This window comes from Coregonus lavaretus (genome assembly GCF_964263955.1).
Source record: "Coregonus lavaretus genome assembly, chromosome: 12".
Taxonomy (NCBI): domain Eukaryota; kingdom Metazoa; phylum Chordata; class Actinopteri; order Salmoniformes; family Salmonidae; genus Coregonus; species Coregonus lavaretus.
The window spans coordinates 44,719,334-44,738,051 of NC_139999.1; the positions used below are offsets into that span (position 1 = coordinate 44,719,334).

Here is an 18,718-nt window from a genome sequence, read left to right on the forward strand (position 1 = left end):
TATAAGAGGAACAGGAACTCAAGCAGTAGAACATTTGAGGTGCCTGTACTCAGCTCTGGTGAGCTCCTGACCAAGTCAAGCACTGAGTCTGTCATGGAAAGAGCGCAGGTATTCCCAATGTTTTGTACACTCAGTCTAGAAACCTTTATCACAAATAACACAGACAACCGGTAGCATCTTACATGTGTGAATTACATTTTATTTGCATTGGTAGGTGAGGGAGAGATCTTGGAAGTTATTTTCTCGTAGCCTATGAACATCCTGTTCTGCACACTGTAATATACCTGAGCTTGACAGTCTGGCCAAAAGAAAACAACAGTAATAAGGAAGAAATCACAAGCCTCTGCCAGTAAACACACACAGAGACAACATGCCCCTAATTTGTTTAAGAGGCTTGACCTTTATCTTACAAAAGAAGAAAAAACTAAAATTGTGTTTAAGGCAACCTTTTACCCATCTGTAAATTACTAGTACACATTGTCGAATGAGCTCAGCAACTGGCCAATAAAATTACACACAGAAATAAAGTCTGTTTTTCATTGAAATGACAGTTTCTATTGATTCTGACGGTGAATTATAAGCAGACTGCAGGTATAGAGGCAAAAACGTTGTACAGACAAATAAGATTACGGCACAGTCAGAATATCATTTTTCTGTCACATTGAAGCTCCCCAATTCTCCCAAAACACTATCAATCGCTGTATGTGGACCTGGCACAGGGCAGAATGCTCTACACAAAGAAAGTTGTTCGTAGATGTGTTACAAGGTAATTTAAAAACAAATTACAAAATAATTTTAAGTAAAATTAAAACATGTTGTTAGATTCTAGATATGAGCAAGCTTTGGACAACAGACAACATCTTTAGCTTCCAATGAGAATGACACTACTTTTTTGGGACAAAATCACATTCTTACTTTTCTTCAATAACACTTGGCATTTTAGTTTTCGTCAAGCATTTTCAGACAAATGCAACACTACAGTATCTGAGAGCAGAGGTGCAACAGGACAATACAATAATAAACAGGCACAATTCAAAAGCAAGAAACTCTTTGCTGCTAAAAATGTAAATAATATGTTATACATTAAACTATTTAAAAGCAATATTAAACTGGATATACAGAATAGTATGCTTGACAACTGCTAGCAATCCTGCATGTGGTGCCATAAGTGCTGTGTAATGTTGGTGGCATTGGAGACAATGTATGCTTGAGCCATTTCAGGGAAGCAAGGCTTGAGACACTACAAATATCAACACCCTAATAGTTAGATATTTGTGAAACCGAAAAGTGAGGTTATGCAAATATTGCAAAATTATATATACATTTAATAAAGACAACACTCTTACGAAACAAAACTGAAAGCAGACTGACATCCTGTGTAGATCTCTTTCGATCCTGTACATTTCTTTGTAGAGAACAACCAACAATCACAACACATTAAATATTTGTTTTAAAGTTCAATAAGAAAATAATAATGATCATTATTATATGAATAAGGTAGTACCTATTCAAGCCCCTTACAGTCTTCTTGCACTTATTTGCCCTCTCTGGCACAGAAAAGAGCATTCATGTCCAATGTGACCATTCATTTCAGAAAAAGAGACAAAGCATTCTTTTTGTCCAGGAATCTGATTACTGTAACAAGATGAAATCAACACATATTGCACAAAGCAACGATGGAAAATAACTTAATAATAATATGAATATCTCATTATATTTAATTTATCCCCACATTCACTTGGCGTGCACATCTACTGGTAATAGCTCCACCCACATCCACCCCAACCCTGCCTCAACAAATTACTAACTAACATGAAGAGAGAGAGAAAGAAAGAGAGAGAGAGACAGTAATGGCGTCCTTGTCCTCACTGAAGGGTGGACGGGGTCAGTGGCTTGATTCTGAAGACAAAGATGTGAAGATGGGAGGCAATCTGGTTGCAAACACTGAAACAGTAACGCACCAAGTCAACGAAAGACAGGATCTGCAGACGGAAAGCAGAAGAGGAGAAAAAGAAGAGTCCGGAAACAAGAACTTGATCAACACCACTGTACACAATGGACCTTATGTGTAGATGGCTAGAGGATGCCAAAGATAAACGTATGAAAGGGTTTTGCGATTAGTTACAAATAAACGTGGCATTAGACTGAAAACATGCCTCTGAAAAACGCACAGTAAGTCTTTATACCTTTCAGAGTTTCAGGATGAAATATAAATCAGTGTTGCATATGAAAAGACTGATGGTTAATTTCAAAGATACATGTTGTCATGTGAACACATGCTGCAGATTGCATGCCCTCATACATTGTTGTTGCATAACTTCACCCTGGACTTGCTCAGATACTATAGACCTCTAAGCCATGGAAATGTGTGTGTGTGTGTGTACTCACCAGCGCAATCCACAGCACCAGGTATTCATCAATAAAACTGTTGAAATACTGGTCCAGGAACAGCAGGCCTGGCCCCAGGAATGCTATATCATGGAGATGCATCTCACTCTTTGTCATATGTGCTACCTGAAACAAACAAGACACAGGCTACAGTCATGCTCCAATCAGCAAGCACATTTACATGGATGACGTTCATTTATATCATTCACGTTCTTACATCAAGCACATTTACATCAATATCTACAGTGCACAGGATGCACAGGTATTGCATTACACCAATTAGCAGCACACCACACTTACAACTAATTTGTTGGTGATCTTGGCTGACACGAAGCCAAAGGCCAGGATATAAACACAGGGGTGCTTCTCAAAGAGCTGGTTAGCTGACTTCTTATAGATCATCATGGCCAGGATTATTACTGAGCCTATATGTAACACAGGAGACAGGACACTGGTTCCCTGGAGAAGAGAGAGAGACTGTATAATCAATGACATTAATAGGCCACAATGATACAGTATGTTAATGACATGTGAGTGCAGTTAGGGTAAAAGAAAACACACAGTAATGAATGCTGGTGTGAATAATCCATCATCACCTGAGGCGGAAACATTTCTGTTTTGTTTTCACCTTTCACTTATGCATGATTTTTGGGCAGCATGATGTTTAAATAAACATCTTTATTTTGCATTCAAGCCTCAGTTTTACATTTACATTTGGATGTATTCATTTTTTCGACAGTGCGGGTCTCAATCTCTTCCAGTATTCTTATTTTGACTCCTACGCACCTGGAACAGACACTATTCAGTAGTAAGGACCTTAAAAGAACGCAGATGGCCTCTTATCATTTGTGTATAACTAGGTGTCATAATATACAGTATCTCCCGAAGGAAAACATGTAAAGTAAATACTTCCAATTGACAAACACTGATATCGCTTCGCCAACTGAACTGAACTGGGATCAGGTCCAACAGTCTTAATACACATCCTTCATTTCCTCTGAAGCTAATAGATAGCTCAGTAAAATGGATGAAACAAGTACACAAGCACCTAGGCATCAAGTCAGCATCACCATCTAGAAGGTACATGGCAAAGCCTACATAGTGATTGTAAACTACCTTGTGTCACGGTTGGTGAAGGAATTTGGGAGAAGGACTGATGTCAGATTCCCCCTTCCCCCTAGGCATTTCTGTAGATCTTAAAGGACTGGATAGATTTAAAAGATCTGAGTCTATCAGGGCAAGGAGGAGTCACTACCATTATGTTTACATACCTATCTACATGAAGGTCAGGGACTAGGCTACATGTCGATTTGGAATTGAGCGCGAGTGTTGACTTACTGCTATTGTGGATCCATTTTTGCCCTTACCTCCGGTAAATATAACCCGGAAGTAATTAGTACAGGAAAAGATGGCACCTAAGAAAGTGCAGATGGCTGGAACTATTTTCATCTGGATGTTTATGACTGGGATCTGTGGAGGTGAGAGAACAAAGATATAATGTATTATTAAAAAAAACCCAGTCACCACCATTTGAGTGTTTAGTACATTAAACAGCTCTGAACATTGTTAGTAAGATGGGTACTTGTTAATAAAACTGTTCCATTACTCAAAGTGAAATTGCATTTACTATGGTAAGGAATCACACTGTACACAGAATTTGAACATTCCGATGCAGGCAACTCTACCATTATATTACCAACAGACAATCAGTGGAAATTTGAGCCAATCAGAATTACCAGTGACTGCCAGAAAGCGGATCCTCCCACGGCGGCCAACAAATACATGATTATAATGAAGATTTGCACCTCAGTCACATCAATGCTGAGAGAAGCAGGCAGAGAGCAGAGGTTAGTCAGAACAGTCATCAACACTGTCCATAAGCACAGCGCCACACAGCTGCCCTATGGACCATCTTCACCCAACTGACCACAGCTCTCCCAACCAATCACGATGCACTAATGGCAAACATGTATCTTTCAATATTCCTTCAGTAGCATGGATTACTCCTCGTCACATGCTTTGTAAACAACAGGTGTGGGCTAACAGTGAAATGCTTACTTACGGGCCCTTCCCAACAATGCAGAGAGAAAGAAAATAGAGAAATAATAGAAAAGTAAAACACGTAATAATAAAAAAGTAATAGATAGACAATGAGTAACGATAACTTGGCTATATACAAGGTACCAGTACCGAGTCGATGTGCAGGGGTACAAGGTAATTGAGGTACATATGTACAGTACCAGTCAAAAGTTTGGACACACCTACTCATTCAAGGGTTTTTCTTAATTTTTACTATTTGCTACATTGTAGAATAATAGTGAAGACATCAAAACTATGAAATAACACATATGGAATCATGTAGTAACCAAAAAAGTGTTCAACAAATCAAAATATATTTTATATTTCAGATTCTTCAAAGTAGCCACCCTTTCCCTTGATGACAGCTTTGCACACGCTTGGCATTCTCTCAACCAGCTTCATGAGGTAGTCACCTGGAATGCATTTCAATTAACAGGTGTGCCTTGTTAAAAGTTAATTTGTGGAATTTCTTTCTTTCTTAATGCGTTTGAGCCAATCAGTTGTGTTGTGACAAGGTAGGGGTGGTATACAGAAGATAGCCCTACTTGGTAAAAAGACCAAGTCCATATTATGGCAAGAAAAGCTCAAATAAGCAAAGACAAATGACAGTCAATCATTAGTTTAAGACATGAAGGTCAGTCAATACGAAAAATGTCAAGAACTTTGAAAGTATCTTCAAGTGCAGTCGCAAAAACCATCAAGCGCTATGATGAAACTGGCTCTCATGAGGACTGCCACAGGAATGGAAGACCCAGAATTACCTCTGCTGCAGAGAATAAGTTCATTAGAGTTACCAGCCTCAGAAATTGCAGCCCAAAGAAATGCTTCACAGAGTTCAAGTAACAGACACATCTCAACATCAACTGTTCAGAGGAGACTGCGTGAATCAGGCCTTCATGGTCGAATTGCTGCAAAGAAACCACTACTAAAGGACACCAATAAGAAGAAGAGACTTGCTTAGGCCAAGAAATACGAGCAATGGATATTAGACCGGTGGAAATCTGTTGTTTGTCCAAATTTGAGATTTTTGGTTCCAACCGCCATGTCTTTGTGAGACGCAGAGTTGGTGAACGGATGATCTCCGCATGTGTGGTTCCCACCGTGAAGCATGGAGGAGGAGGTGTGATGGTGCTTTGCTGGTGACACTGTCAGTGATTTATTTAGATTTTAAGGCACACTTAACCAGCATGGCTACCACAGCACTTTGGTTTGCGCTTAGTGGGACTATCATTTGTTTTTCAACAGGACAATGAGTAGGTGTGTCCAAACTTTTGACTGGTACTGTACATATAACCAGGAATAAAGTGACAGATAGTAAACAGGAGCAGCAGTGTACGTGACGAGTCAAAAAAGTTAATGCAAAAAGGGTCAATGCAGATAGTTAAATATTTGACCAAATAGCTACCCGGACTAACTATACTGAACAAAAATATAAAACGCAACATGTAAAGTGTTGGTCCCATGTTTCATGAGCTGAAATAAAAGATCCCAGAAATGTTCCATACTCACAAAAAGCTCTCTCTCAAATTTGGTGCACAAATCTGTTTACATCCCTGTTAGTGAGCATTTCTCATTTGCCGAGGTAATCCATCCACCTGACAGGTGTGGCATATCAAGAAGCTGATTAAACATCATGGTCATTACACAGGCGCACCTTGTGCTGGGGACAATAAAAGTCCAACCGGCCTCACAACTGCAGACCACATGTTTGGAGTCATGTGGGCAAGCGGTTTGCTGATGTCAACGTTGTGAACAGTTCCCCATGGTAGCGGTGGGGTTATGGTATGGGCAGGCATACAGACAACGAACACAATTGCATTTTATCGATGGCAATTTGAATGCACAGAGATACGTGACGAGATCCTGAGGCCCATTGCCGTGCCATTCATCCGCTGCCATCACCTCATGTTTCAGCATGATAATGCACGGCCCCATGTCACAAGGATCTGTACACAGTTCCTGGAAGCTGAAAATGTCCCAGTTCTTCCATGGCCTGCATACTCACCAGACATGTCACCCATTGAGCATGTTTGGGATGCTCTGGATCGAAGTGTACGACAGCGTGTTCCAGTTCCCGCCAATATCCAGCAACTTCACACAGCCATTGAAGAGGAGTGGGACAACATTCCACAGGCCACAATCAGCAGCCTGATCAACTCTATGCGAAGGTGATGTGTTGCGCTGCATGAGGCAAATGGTGATCACACCAGACACTGACTGGTTTTCTGATCCACGCTCCTACCTTTTTTAAAAAGGTACCTGTGACCTATTCCTAGTCATGTGAAATTCATAATTTATTTAAATTGACTGATTTCCTTATATGAACTGTAACTCAGTAAAATCTTTGAAATTGTTGCATGTTGCATTTATATTTTTGTTCAGTATAAATCTATTATTACTATTAAACCCGCTTTTCTCCCTCCTCCCAACTCCCACTGTTGCCAACTCCCTCTCATCTGAGCGCAGACACACTCACATGCCAAAGCGCAGGGTGCCAGAGACGTAGGTCTGCCAGTGGGCACAGTAGAACATGAACATGCCAGCGAAACAGCAGAAGAACATCCAGTCAGGATTGGTGCCCAGCTGCACTGCTATACTGGTGCCCAGGACCACAAACACTGAGAGCGAGAGGAAAAAGGAACACAGATTCAATGAAATCCTAATAGGGCAAACACTTACAGAGGGAAAAAAGTATTTGATCCCCTGCTGATTTTGTACGTTTGCCCACTGACACAGACATGATCAGTCTATAATTTTAATGTTAGGTTTATCTGAACAGTAAGAGACAGAATAACAACAACAAAAATCCAGAAAAACGCATGTCAAAAATGTTATAAATTGATTTGCATTTTAATGAGGGAAATAAGTATTTGACCCCTCTGCAAAACATGACTTAGTACTTGGTGGCAAAACCCTTGTTGGCAATCACAGAGGTCAGACGTTTCTTGTAGTTGGCCACCAGGTTTGCACACATCTCAGGAGGGATTTTGTCCCACTCCTCTTTGCAGATCTTCTCCAAGTCATTAAAGTTTCGAGGCTGACGTTTGGCAACTCGAACCTTCAACTCCCTCCACAGATTTTCTATGGGATTAAGGTCTGGAGACTGGCTAGGCCACTCCAGGACCTTAATGTGCTTCTCTTGAGCCACTCCTTTGTTGCCTTGGCCGTATGTTTTGGGTCATTGTCATGCTGAAATACACATCCATGACCCATTTTCAATGCCCTGGCCGAGGGAAGGAGGTTCTCACCCAAGATTTGACGGTACATGGCCCCGTCCATCGTCCCTTTGATGCGGTGAAGTTGTCCTGTCCCCTTAGCAGAAAAACACCCCCAAAGCATAATGTTTCCACCTCCATGTTTGACGGTGGGGATGGTGTTCTTGGGGTCATAGGCAGCATTCCTCCTCCTCCAAACACGGCGAGTTGAGTTGATGCCAAAGAGCTCGATTTTGGTCTCATCTGACCACAACACTTTCACCCAGTTCTCCTCTGAATCATTCAGAGGTTCATTGGCAAACTTCAGACGGGCCTGTATATGTGCTCTCTTGAGCAGGGGGACCTTGCGGGCGCTGGAGGATTTCAGTCCTTCACGGTGTAGTGCGTTACCAATTGTTTTCTTGGTGACTATGGTCCCAGCTGCCTTGAGATCATTGACAAGATCCTTCCATGTAGTTCTGGGCTGATTCCTCACCGTTCTCATGATCATTGCAACTCCACGAGGTAAGATCTTGCATGGAGCCCCAGGCCGAGGGAGATTGACAGGTCTTTTGTGTTTCTTCCATTTGCGAATCATCGCACCAACTGTTGTCACCTTCTCACCAAGCTGCTTGGCGATGGTCTTGTACCCCATTCCAGCCAACTACAATCTTGTCCCTGACATCCTTTGAGAGCTCTTTGGTCTTGGCCATGGTGGAAGAGTTTGATTGATTGATTGCTTCTGTGGACAGGTGTCTTTTATACAGGTAACAAGCTGAGATTAGGAGCACTCCCTTTACGAGTGTGCTCCTAATCTCAGCTTGTTACCAGTATAAAAGACACCTGGGAGCCAGAAATCTTTCTGATTGAGAGGGGGTCAAATACTTATTTCCCTCATTAAAATGCAAATCAATTCATAACATTTTTGACATGCGTTTTTCTGGATTTTTTTGTTGTTATTCTGTCTCTCACTGTTCAAATAAACCTACCATTAAAATTATAGACTGATCATTTCTTTGTCAGTGGGCAAACGTACAAAATCAGCAGGGGATCAAATACTTTTTCCCCCTCGCTGTAGACACACAGAGGGGCAGCTGTACCTGTGGAGAGGGAGTCACAGCCGTGGTCAAACAGTTCGCCCAGTGGAGAGCTACTATTGGTTCGTCTGGCCTGCTTCCCGTCAATGGCGTCCAATGACTGGTACACAAACAGGCCCACAGCACACAGCAGGTATGCCCACAGAGGTGCCTGAAGAAAAAGGAAGACTTGGTGAATACTTACAAAAATGACTTCCTTTCTCCCAATGGAGAAATAAAAAATGTTTGGTTATGGTAGGGTAATCTCACAAGGCATTTAGAAGTTGTGTTCTTTGAGAACCAGTGGGTATTATCATCAATAGAGCATCATCTGACATAAAACATGATCTTCTGGCAGATGTAGGCTACCGCTACACAAAAGAGAGATGTTTGTGAACTTGAGTAAAAGAGGTTTATATATAGTTGGTTTCCCTTTAAATACCTTTGGAACACGGCAGGGCTTTGTCCTTCATTAGCCAATCAGCATGGAGAGAGTTTCACAGCATCATCAATGTTGCCTGCCTTCATTTCCTGTTCTGTACTCACTGGGTCTATGATGAGCTGACAGCAGTTTATACACAGACTAAAACCAACTGGAATATGACACGGCCTGGCCTACAACTTACAGGCTTGCCCATTTGGCATTCATACAAATAACACTGTTATCGCAAAGCGGCACAATCTGGCTCATAGCCCGATAAATTACGTTTTTTTATTCATTCTCACTCTGACCAAAAAGTGGAATTTGTGAAAGGAAAGAGTCTGTGCTTTTCGTGGGGCATGGGGATGTTGAAAAGTAGAGCAGGGTGGAAAGATCTACCGACTGCCTCTGTGTTCTCAGTAAACATATGATTAGGAATTTAAATGGTGTGAGAAATCTAACAAGATGACAGGGCTGTGAAACTAAGAGCCCCTAGAGCAAGTGTACTTTCTGTTCAAACACCACATGGTGAGAAACTCAGCACAGAGAACAAGACACCCTGTATCAGCTGCACTGTTTCCTTAACTATCCTGACCTGGGCCATCAGAAAACAGGCCACTGACTAGTACAGCATGTTAAGTAAATACAATTTTCTCTGGACTGTGAAACAGTGCTGCCACTGATGTTTTAGCACTTTAACTAACCACACCTTCATCATGTTAACATAACTATGACCTGTTATGTCAGGTGTTGAATCATTCTTACAACAATGAGCATGGACATAATAGAGGCAATATAATGATGACGTCTGTACATAGTCACTGAGCCTCTCCCTCTAGAACTAGTACCCTACCAAGCCTGTTCTCTCTGTATTAAACTCAACTGAAGTCCCTATAGTCTAGCGACTCCAGCCCAGCAGATGATATTCTCTTTGCTCTAAATCAGTTTCTCCACATCGTGAGAATACATGCGCGGAGAGCGATTTCTCAACCTTTGTCCTACAAAAGAAACAGAGGAGGAGGAGGAGGTAGAGAACTAGAGACAGCGCACTATTTATAGAAAGGGAAAACAAGTTACGCTCATCGTCAAATCCTGCAGATCCTCCTAATTACAACCCTGACTGACTACTCTAACCCACCTTTGAGCGGCTGACTGTTAAGACCGTAGTCTGGTTTAGCAGCACAGGGGAAGTCAGGTGACAGTGAAGCAGTGCTCTTCAATCCTGCCTCCTGGAGACCCACAGGGGGTGCAGGATTTTGCTCCATCCCAGCACCGGATTCAACTAATCGACTAATTATCAAGCCCTTGATTAATTGAATCAGGTGTGTTACTGCTGGGCTGGAACAGAAACCTGCACAACCTATGGGCTTCAAGGACCAGGATAGAATAACACCTGCATTAAAGAGACCCCTAAGATGAGGACATGTTTTGCCTTGCAGATAACGCTCGGTCTACTTTTGGAAGTTAATTGTGGATTCATTTCAATGGTCAAATATGCAGTCAGCTGCTAGCTGGGAAAGCTTGAATTCTTATAAACATTATAGATATGTTTTCTTCCATGGTTAGACTGGCCTTTCTATGAAAAATAAGTAGAGACTGTAAGTCCTTGGTTTTGTGAGCCTCACACACTTGGCTCATACACTAGTGTTGTGGACAAAGCACATGGTGGTCTATAGACAAACAAAATACATTATATTGCATTGGGCTGTTTGATGTGCCTCTTGTATACAAAGTATTAGTTTGAATGTAATCTAATTTCATGTACTTTGAAGTCTGATATCACCAATTAAATTCCCTTGTGGGAAGATAAAGTTATTCTAGGCTTCCAGTTCTAGAGGGAAACCACTAAGCTTAACAGTTTGCATGTTTTGCTGCGTCCTCTCTATTCCCTGTCCTTAGCATGCACTCATCTCTGCAGTGCTGTGGTGCTGGTGTGGGGGGGGGGGGGGGGGGGGGGGGGGGTTGAATGTTTGTTTGTAGCTTTAGTACAAAGGTCTGCCTGGACAGGTAAATACCATACGGTAGCACTTTACTTGAACCCTCCAACTGTACCTGTCCATGGCACTAAGCCAGGCAGTGTATAACCAACCTGTTCAGTGGCTGTGGGGCAGTACACTAGTACGTACACACTGCCTGAATAGTGTGTACGTACTACTGTACGTATTGTTGCCATTGTTACCTGTTCAGTGGCGGTGGGGCAGTAGTAGACTAGCACCAGGGTGGTGAATACGTTGGTGGCCAGGCCCACGATGGTGATGAGGTTGGGGGCGATCCAGGCGGGCACACGGCCCACCAGCCACTCCCAGTAACGGTGCATCAGAGGCTCCAGCAGGGAGCGACCTGCACTGCTGTACCTGTAGAGGGGGAACCAGGGGAGTATTACGGAAAGATGGTTAAACAAATTCAGGATTCCCTGAACCTATTCGGCTTCTCTTAACCAGATAAGGGAGTCCAGGATTTCTTGGTTTCAGAATGGCTGCTTCTCGTTTAAGTTATTAGGCAAAGCGAAGCGCAGATTGGTTGATCTGACAACTGGCGCATGCACGTAACATTCAAAAAGGTCATTATGTCGAGGACAGAAAAAACTATACATATGGAGTCAAAAGACAGAGACCAATATTTCACAAGTCTAGAACAAGAAACAACTGTAACAACATACAACGAATATGTTCACATATTTACCCTAAAAAGTAATACACCCACCGCCGCAAAGGCCAGAGTGAGCCTGGCAGAAAATGGCAGACTTTCACTTTATCAAATCTAATTGTATTTGCCACATGCGCCGAATACAACAGGTGTAGACATTACCGTGAAATGCTTACTTACAGCCCTTAGCCAACAATGCATTTATTTATTTATAAAAACGTAAAATAAAACAAAAAAAAGTGTTGAGAAAAAAAGAGCAGAAGTAAAATAAAATAACAGTAGGGAGGTTATATACAGGGGGGTACCGGTGCAGAGTCAATGTGCGGGGGCACCGGCTAGTTGAGGTAGTTGAGGTAATATGTACATGTGGGTAGAGTTAAAGTGACTATGCATAAATAATTAACACCCACTGTAGTGCCTTGCAGTCGGAGGCCGAGCAGTTGCCATACCAGGCGGTGATGCAACCAGTCAGGATGCTCTCGATGGTGCAGCTGTATAACTTTGAGGATCTGAGGACCCATGCCAAATCTTTTCAGTCTCCTGAGGGGTAATAGGCTTTGTCGTGCCCTCTTCACGACTGTCTTGGTGTGTTTGGACCATGATAGTTTGTTGGTGATGTGGACACCAAGGAACTTTAAGCTCTCAACCTGTTCCACTACAGCCCCGTCGATGAGAATGGGGGCGTACTCAATCCTCTTTCTTTTTTTTTCCTGTAGTCAACAATTATCTTCTTTGTCTTGGTCACGTTGAGGGAGAGGTTGTTATCCTGGCACCACACGGCCAGGTCTCTGACCTCCTCCCTATAGGCTGTCTCATCGTTGTCGGTGATCAGGCCTACCACTGTTGTGTCGTCTGCAAACTTAATGATGGTGTTGGAGTCGTGCCTGGCCATGCAGTCATGGGTACAGGAGGGGGACTGAGCACGCACCCCTGTGGGGCCCCTGTGTTGAGGATCAGCGTGGCAGATGTGTTGTTACCTACCCTTACCACCTGGGGGCGGCCCGTCAGGAAGTCCAGGATCCAGTTGCACTTTTATTGCAAAACGGGTGATATTACATGTCAAGGCTATAGCCTAATATGTAAGTTGTAGTAGCCTATGTCACAATTGCAATGGTAGGCCCATTCCATAGCCTATGTTGGATGAATTATAATTTATTGACTACAGAGTGCTTGTCATGTCAACACAGGCAACAATGTGTTCTATGTTTAGTTGTAACCCAATGGGAGTCACAGATCATCTGAAAAAATAAGTAAGGAAGATCATTGAATTGAATCCTGTTTCTGAAAATGATTTGTTTTGGTGAAAGTGTAGGCTACAGTATTCAATAGCTACCCGTTTGTTTATTCTGTAATAAGATTTTATATTTATGTAGTCTCCTTCATTTGGTCCAGAGGGTCTTTGAATGGGGGATATGTGTCCCATCTATAGCATCAATCACGTTTGGAAAATATGTGGGATGAATTAGGCGATTTTCTACTTTATTATGTTGCCTTTTAATTTAGCAAAGCATCAGTGGCAGTCAACTGACCACAGCCTACTGGACCTGCAATTCTGTAAAAGTCCTCCTTGATTATATGGACAGCTTGATGGCCAGGGAATGCAGCAAAGACATAAACTATTTATTCAATGCGAGGCAGAATCTTCTTACAGCTCTACACACAGTTGCCTTGCCAAATCGTTCAGCATCCCCCACATTGTACAGGAAACTTACAGTGGCAAAAAAATCACTACGCAATACAGAGTTTGTATAACAGTCAAAGCGAAACCGTGTTGGGTTACATTGCTACGGGTTGAGTAAGTTCGCCAGATATACACTGAGTGTACAAAACATTAAGAACACCTGCTCTTTCCATGACAGACTGACCAGGGGTATCCAGGTGAAAGCTATGATACCTTATTGATGTCACTTGTTAAATCCACTTCAATCAGTGTAGATGAAGGGGAGGAGACAGGTTAAAGAATAATTTTTAAGCCTTGAGACATGGATTGTGTATGTGTGCCATTCAGAGGGTGAAGGGTGAGGCTGTTTTGAGGGCAAAAGGGTGAGGCTGTTTTGAGGGCAAAAGGGGGTGCAACTCAATATTAGGAAGATGTTCCTAATGTTTTGTACACTCAGTGTATGATTGATTGTGCGGAAAAACAATAACATTCCAAAATAAAATATTCTGAATGATCTAAAGGATCTATTCGAGGTCCAATAATTTGTTCCCTTTGTAATGCACGGCAAACAATGCAGGCTTCGATGTCAATTGGATTTTCCGCAAAGGGTCAGGCCATATTGACGGACAAGAATCTGATTGCCGGAGAAGCCCTGTCTTTATTCACTTGAACAGGCTAATATCAAGCTTACCTAGTAGTTAGCAGGTTTTCTTCAGAGCATTCGTTGCTATAGTTTCTGATCAGACTATACATCAAGTTCTCTTTCTGGAACCAGAAATTCTGAGTTTGCTCAAATTCTGTTTTGACAGATCTTGCTAACTCACTAATCCGGCTTTCTGGAATACCCCTCTGAACCAGACAGCAGGAACAAGAATCCATCAACCAGGTTTAAGAATTCACAAACAGGAGCTTTTTAATCTAAAAATGTTTGATGTAATGACGCTAAGTATAAAACACATACCATATGATCATCAGATCAAAGCTAAATATGGATTTGATTGATCTTAGATTTTCCTATGACAGTACCTGTGCTCCTCCAATCTCTTCAGCTGATGGCGGTCGAGCGGGGGAGCGGGCAGCTCAATCAGTCTGCGCAGGGCTCCAGGGGCCAGGCAGCAGGCTGTCTCCATGCCCACACCCTGCCTAGGATCCCTCTCCCTGAGTGTGCCTCGGCGTGTCTGAAAATCACCCTGCTGCTGCTGGTACCCGGTGATGTTCATGGCCCTGCTAGCGCTGTGCCTTCTGCCTCAGCCTCTGGCTCTGCCTCCCCCCGCCGCTCGCTGGAGCTGGGGATCCACAATGGGGCCGCACACTGAGGGGTGGAAGAGGAGAGAACAGGTAATGTGAGGTTGGCTTACATGTAGGCTAGGTGCTGAAATAGGACTTGGGAGTTCAGTTTGCTCTAGTAATTCTCTCTTGCCAGCGGCTTCTTTAACTGTTTTACTGAACTGAACTCATTTCATTTCACACAAGTTCTCACTTGAGTGAAAGTGAGCGAGAGGAAGGAAGGATGTGGTGGGATAGCTCCAAAAAATAGTTGAGAATGAAAGTGAGAATAAGAAAGAACCCTAGGACCAGTACGGGTTATCTATTGCCATACGCACGAGTACGTTCCTGTTCACCCAGTTCTGGGTTATAAAACACTGTGCAGCCACAGTCTTAAAGAGGTGATGGGGCAGGATATGGCAGGTCCTGCCGTCACACTCCACTAAACATGAGGCTTCTCAAACAAATCTTAGCCCATAGAGATCTTATTAAAATTACCAGAGGGACTATGTCATTAACCCTCAATGTTCCATAATGGTCAGAATGGGGTGAAAATGGCAGCCATATTGGTCAGAGAGAAATCCAACCCAGTCTAATTGGAATGAATGGCAGTAGAGACATAATCCTGATTTTACTTATGCAGGAAAATAAAAGCAAAGCAGCAAATGTAACGTTATCTGATGCAGAAACAGTCAGTCAGTCAGACCCCAGGTCATTCCCAACAGGCTAGTTTCCACTTGCAACGTTAGCACCTATATCAGTCAAAAAGTCATGCAAAGTAACTGAGTTTGATACTGACGTCAATGAAAATCAAAGGGAAGATCAATGGGAATTGAGAGCAATCATATGCAATACAATTATGCTGCAACTCTTAAACCTGTCTAGAAGCTGCTAGTGGTTTCTCTGCTGTCCCACTAAATGACAGGCACATATATATATATATATATATATGACAGGCAGGCAGTCTGTTGAACGGTGGCATCCCGGCTAAAACTGGCTAGTTAGATGGCTAACTACAACACTAGCAAATGACATGACACAAAGCTATTTCACATGATATCCCTCGATGAATTTACAATGTAACTGTCAATGTTTCCTCCGCGGATCTCTAGAAATCCATCCGTTGATTTGCCACTACTGTACGAAAAACGCACCCTTCCCCCACCACAATGACAGCTAGCTAACTAGTTAGCAGTGGGCTAGCAGTTTGCCAAGGAGCCACTGACCTGGCGAGTAAACAGGGCAGCAGGGTGTCGAGGCACTTCACAGCGCGTTGAATGACTGACTCGTTGGTAGGGTTGTAGCTGCAGTCTTACAGTTTACGGCGTAGAAATGGTGGGAAAGCACTAAGCGAACGTTAATACAGGCAGGATCCACAACACGTCGGGGACCACTCCAACGTCCCACCGGGGTACGTGCTATCCGGGATCCTTGGGACGTCCCTACCCCATGAAGTTCAAATGTAAAATGGGTGTCCGAAGGATTCCGGATAGCACTGGCCGTCCCACTGGATAGCTGATGCTAGTGATGGATCGTTCGCGAACGAACGGCTCTTTTTGAACGGATCTTTTGGTGAACGTTGGGAACCGAATCGCATCTGTGAAAGCCAGAAAGAGCCGTTCATTTGGCTCCCTGATTTACATACAGCTACTACTGCTTTTTGAGCTCAAAACAACGATTACCTGCAGATAAATTACAAAATAATTATCTAAAGAGGGTGAATCCTCACTGCAGAAACAATACATAGTTGTGAGAGTGCTTCATTCTGGTCTAAACTCATTTTTGCAGAGTTGTAAAAATAACGTTTTTTTTATTTTTATTTTATTTTTTACAGGTGATCTAATAATTTATCCAGGTAAAAATGTATTAGTACGCTCATCTCACAATTTGGAATAAATAGTAGCCTACTTTTTGTCTTTGCAATTTCTCCTTGGTTCAAGATCGACTTTTAAGCATTTTGAACGGAGAGCCATTTGGGAGCGAAAATTGTCATTTCAAATCTCAATTGAAAATGGGTTAGGTAAGGTTTAGGGTAGGGTCATCCCAATGATTCCTGATAGCACTAACCGGGACTGGCTAACTTATGCTAACATTAGCTGCTGTCAGAAAAATGCAATTTGGGATCCTTGGGATCCCCATTGAAGTTGACATTTAAAATGGGTTAAGGTTAGGGTTTAGGATTAGGGACGTTCCAAAGGATCCCAGATAGCACTAACCGTCAGTAAAACACTGGTCACTTCCGTTGCAGTCGAGGACCCCAGCGCGAAGTGCGTTCAAGAGCATCAATTCAAACCTGCATTTTTTTAGCTTGTGTGAAAAAGACAGCATTTACAAATAATTTCAAAACTTGGATGGAATAGGGGCGTGCCTCAGATATCTCCTGAGATATCTGCTTGATTTAACAGTTAGCTACTAACCTGAGTCCAAACAAAATTGTCTTTCAAGGTTGCTTAGTGCAGACGTATAGGACATCGTTGCCACCTAGTGTCCATCTACGTTAAAGTAACTATCCAGTGTTTCCAGATTTCTACGAAATATGACCTATTATTCATTACAATATGAGATAAATAGTTTTCCTTCCAATTTTTTAAATTAAGTATGTTAAAAAGCAGCTTTTCTTTCTGTGTTGTAATGGGGTGGGTGTACGCCAACAACAGAATGGTGTGGGTGTATTGTGTTGTTGTTGTTGTTGTTGTTTTATTAGGATCCCCATTAGCCGACGCCAATGGCAACAGCTAGTCTTACTGCTGTCCGACACATAATGAAAAAGACATTACAGACAAAATACTTAACAATTGACATACATTTAAAAACATTAACATGTAGTGTGTGTGCATCTATCAGTTACACATACATGTCAGTACATACACACAACAAGTAGGTCACATGGGGGAGACCGTGAGGTGTTGTTTTATTCGTTTTTTTAAACCAGGTTTGCTGTTCACTTGCACTATATAAGATGGAAGGGAGTTCCATGCACTCATGGCTCTGTATAATACTGTACGTTACCTTGAATTTGTTCTGGACCTGGGGACTGTGAAAAGACCCCTGGTGGCATGTCTGGTGGGGTAAGTGTGTGTGTCAGTGCTGTGTGTAAATTGACTATGCAAACAATTTGGAATTTCCAACAAATTCATGTTTCTTTTAAAAACCAGAAGAAACGCAGTCAGTCTTTCCTCAACTCTTAGCCAAGAGAGACTGGCATGCATTGTATTAATATTAGCCCTCTGATTACAATGAAGAGTAAGACATGCGGCTCTGTTCTGGGCCAGCTGCAGTTTAACTAGGTATTTTTTTGCAGCATTTGACCATATGACTGAACAATAATCAAGATAAGATACAACTAGAGCCTGCAGGACTTGCTTTGTGGGGTGTGGTGTCAAAAAAGCAGAGCATCTCTTTGTTACGGACAGATCTCTCCCCATCTTTACAACCATTGAATCAATATGCTTTGACAGTTTACAATCTACGGTAACACCAAGTAATTTAGTGTCATTTTGACATTTAGCAGACGCTCTTATCCAGAGTGATTTACAGTAGTGAGTGCATACATTTTCATACAATTTTTTCTTTTATACTGGTCCCCAGTGGGAATTGAACTCACAACCCTGGCGTTGCAAGTGCCATGCTCTACCAACTGAGCTACACAAGACTTGTCTCCTCAACTTGTTCAACAGCCACACCATTCATTACCAGATTCAGCTGAGGTCTGAAAATAATAGATCCTTAAAAATAATAATGTGAGTAGACGCTGATTGGCCAGCTCATCCGATGACATCATCCTCTATGAGGTAATAGATACAAGTTTGAGGTGGGGCTTTTGAAGTTTTTTTCCCCCCTCCAATTTATGCTTTGGCCACAAATATGAGTATAGAATGAGTCAACAACATTATTTGGGTATGAGTTAACATAATATTAACTTTTAAAAGTGAGATTTTCACTGGACATTTACTTTAATGCATGTATAAGTATGGATGGAACAGTGGCA

At 42.3% G+C, this 18,718-nt stretch overlaps 1 protein-coding gene across 1 annotated transcript; it reads right to left on the reverse strand.

Moving 5' to 3' along the window:
• Window positions 1-171: 171 nt before the first annotated feature.
• LOC311138918 (choline/ethanolaminephosphotransferase 1-like) lies at window positions 172-16,181 on the reverse strand. The gene is made up of 10 exons (XM_084173718.1): window positions 15,957-16,181; window positions 14,491-14,776; window positions 11,338-11,512; window positions 8,762-8,909; window positions 6,944-7,085; window positions 4,125-4,209; window positions 3,727-3,858; window positions 2,689-2,847; window positions 2,389-2,514; window positions 172-1,982 (listed from the first exon to the last, which is right to left on the reverse strand). The coding sequence occupies exons 2-10, from the start codon at window positions 14,682-14,684 to the stop codon at window positions 1,866-1,868; spliced, it is 1,278 nt and encodes a 425-aa protein (XP_084029844.1). The 5' UTR covers window positions 14,685-14,776; window positions 15,957-16,181; the 3' UTR covers window positions 172-1,865.
• Window positions 16,182-18,718: the final 2,537 nt, after the last annotated feature.